The sequence below is a fragment of the Phalaenopsis equestris genome, unplaced genomic scaffold, assembly GCF_001263595.1.
Source record: "Phalaenopsis equestris unplaced genomic scaffold, ASM126359v1 Scaffold230149, whole genome shotgun sequence".
Classification (NCBI taxonomy): Eukaryota; Viridiplantae; Streptophyta; class Magnoliopsida; order Asparagales; family Orchidaceae; genus Phalaenopsis; species Phalaenopsis equestris.
The window spans coordinates 1-2,940 of NW_018248121.1; the positions used below are offsets into that span (position 1 = coordinate 1).

The 2,940-nt window shown below is 31.1% G+C and overlaps 1 protein-coding gene across 1 annotated transcript; it reads left to right on the top strand.

Moving 5' to 3' along the window:
- Positions 1–301: 301 nt before the first annotated feature.
- Positions 302–2,574, top strand: LOC110038072 (inositol phosphorylceramide glucuronosyltransferase 1-like; the record flags this gene model as incomplete). The annotated part of the gene is made up of 4 exons (XM_020742833.1): positions 302–532; positions 635–781; positions 2,086–2,371; positions 2,451–2,574. Coding segments are annotated over exons 1-4 (788 nt in total), but the record flags the coding sequence as incomplete, so codon positions are not given.
- Positions 2,575–2,940: the final 366 nt, after the last annotated feature.

Consider the following 2,940-nt stretch of genomic DNA (forward strand, 5'->3'; position numbering starts at 1 on the left):
AGATTTACATGCATACACTCAATTCTTATGTATTTACATATTCAACACTTTAAACTTCAATTTTTACATAGATACCACCTTACCTATGCATGAAAAGGTGTGTTTCACTTTTTAAAAGTCAAATGGTAGTATTTTTGATGTAAAATGAAAGATTTAGGGGGTATATTAGGTGTTAGATATGTAACTACTAAGGAATTAGTCGGTATGTATGTAAATGTCCCTTTATTATTTTATCTTATCATTACAATTTTTTCTTATATGTTCTTGTCCCCTTTTTTTGACTAGTTTGAGTCATTCTTCAATGCAAAATTCTTTTCTTATGCGGTGGAATCAAAATGACTCAGCTGATCATAGTGAGATAATTGCCACTATTTTTTATGAATTCACGCTGCAGAATGTTAGGGTGCAACTGAAGGAATCGCTTCCTGGAACTGGAGGTGGAACAAATCCTACTGAGAGAATGTTGATCAAGTTTTTGTTCGCATGTCCCTTATTCATTCTCTTGATCTGTTATTATAGGCCATGCCTTCAGGTTCTTATATTATATGTTTAGTTGCCACACATTTGGAATTTGGCAATCTTGGTTTTTTTTTTTTATAAATTTAAAGGTTAGGATTTTCTTCTTCGGTGTCAGGCGAATGCTGAATCATGGAACATATTTTCTGGGAATATTTGTGACTATGCTAGACGGTTCTTATATAAATACAGAGCAGGTGGAGGGCTTCCTACTTATTCTGCTGTTGGTGTTACTTCTTCTTCTTTGGGCAATCCTAATCAACAGGTTTTTTCTTAATCATTTTTGGTGAAGAGCAATATATATTACTGGTTCTTTGGTTACATTACAAGTTTGATTTCAGTGCCCAAATTTTAATGGTCGATTACAAAGTACAATGTTTTAGTAATGCTTAGTTTTGTTTTTTCATGACAGAATTCATTTATTTTCTTATTTTAAGGTTCATAGTTTTACTTTTTCTTTTGTTAGAAACCACGGAAATTTTTCTGTCACTTGTTTGTATTGGAATTTCTTTTCATTTTAATTTTTATTAAGTTTTCATGCAAGATGTACTAGTTCTATATATCCTGCTTTTTATTTTATCATGCATTTTATACATGTGCATTGATGTGTGTAGACTTGCGACTAAGTAAGATTTAGCTCATAATCATTTTCCAGATTTAAACTATAGAAACTGAGTGCTTTTGGCAGAACTTGTTTCTGCAATTTGTCCAAATGGTCATTGTGCAAACTGATTTTATGGAAAAGTTAATTAGATTATATATAAAATTTGTCAATGCCTTATCTTATTATCAAAACTATTTTGTTTACTTTGAAATAGAAACTTGTGTTTAAATCTCTGTCAGCACTTATCAGCAGCGGCTTTGAGGGTTTCATTAATTATATATGTTCTATAATATACCAAATTCATATTTGTTCTTTCCTCTAGAACCTGGTTTACTTGATCTCATTGCTACTTTAGACGTTTCTAGCTCTAGCGAATTCTTTATTTTATTCTCTAATCTTATTGGTTATATGCTTTGAAAATTAACTAGCTTACATGTTGATTTTGGTGAATACTTAAAATTGCAATATCAATATCTAAAAAGAGAATTTTGGTCTTAAGGATTCTTTATTTATTAGAAGATTTACATACGTACCACACAATTTCAATTTCTATGTGTATACATAAGTAATAATACCCAAACTTTGATATTTACATTAATACCACTATCCCTTTGAATTAAAATGTGTATTTCACTTTTGGAAAGTTAATGATAGAGGTATCTTTGATGTGATAAGAAAGATTTGAGTGTTAGAAATGTAATAATGAAAGTTTAGGTGTTAGATATGCAAATTCATAAGAATTGTACGGTCTGTATGTAAATGCCCTTTATTTCTTTATTATTTGTTGTTATTATTGAATGCTTGGCTTTAAATCTCTATTTCTTCCGGCTAATGTTCTATAAATTCTGATGGCTTTTCTTGCCTGTTTTTTTTATTTTTTATTTTTAATTCAGGGTTGCTGTCTGTTTACTGTTATAATTTTGAAGCTTTTTACATGATTGTGAAATTTTCTTCTCTATTTGCAGTTTCTAAATGGTGCCAATTCAAAAATTCCTTCTTATTTGGGCCCAACATCAATCTTTTTCTGCTTTACAGCTGCCTTATTGTCCCTTGCCATTGCTTTTATTATTATACCCCGGCAAGTAACTCCTTGGACCGGTTTGCTGTTGATGTATGAGTGGACATTTGTGATATTTTTCATATTGTTTGGGACTTATCTTCGCATCGTCTATAATTGGGGAAGGTTGTCAGCTAGTCAGGCTGGAAGGGCATATAATCAAATGGATTCTTCTCATTATGATTCAGGCAAAGGTTTGTTACTTAAAATTTCCTAAACTGTAATTTGTTTTGACATTCCTGCAAATTATTTAATGCGCACCTTTGATTTTAGGCCATCAACGCCATCCATCTACCTGGGATACTGTCACATGCTTCTACGGCGCTGGGTTGGCCTTTCTAGCAGTTACTGTTCCTTCACTGCCATTTTTATTTGGAATCTCTGCACTTTTTTCTAGGTAAAACTCTCTTGGAAATCTACATACTTTCTGTTTATACTTGTCTAACTTTTAATTTACTGGAAGAATCATAATTCTTATGCAATAATCATTGACCAAGTTTCAATCTTTATCATCTAGTCATGAGAATGCAGCTTCTTTCCTTCTGCTTTTTGGTATTTAATAGAAGGGAAATTTACAGGCATACCACACAATTCTAATGTATTTGCATATTCATATTTACATACACATTACTCTAATATTTAATATCACTTCAAAAATACCATTAATGCTAACTTTTTAAAAGTGAAGTACACCTTATCAGATATAGGTTCATGACGCTAAAGTGTTATAAATGTAAATATAAAAGTTTAGATGTTAGATATG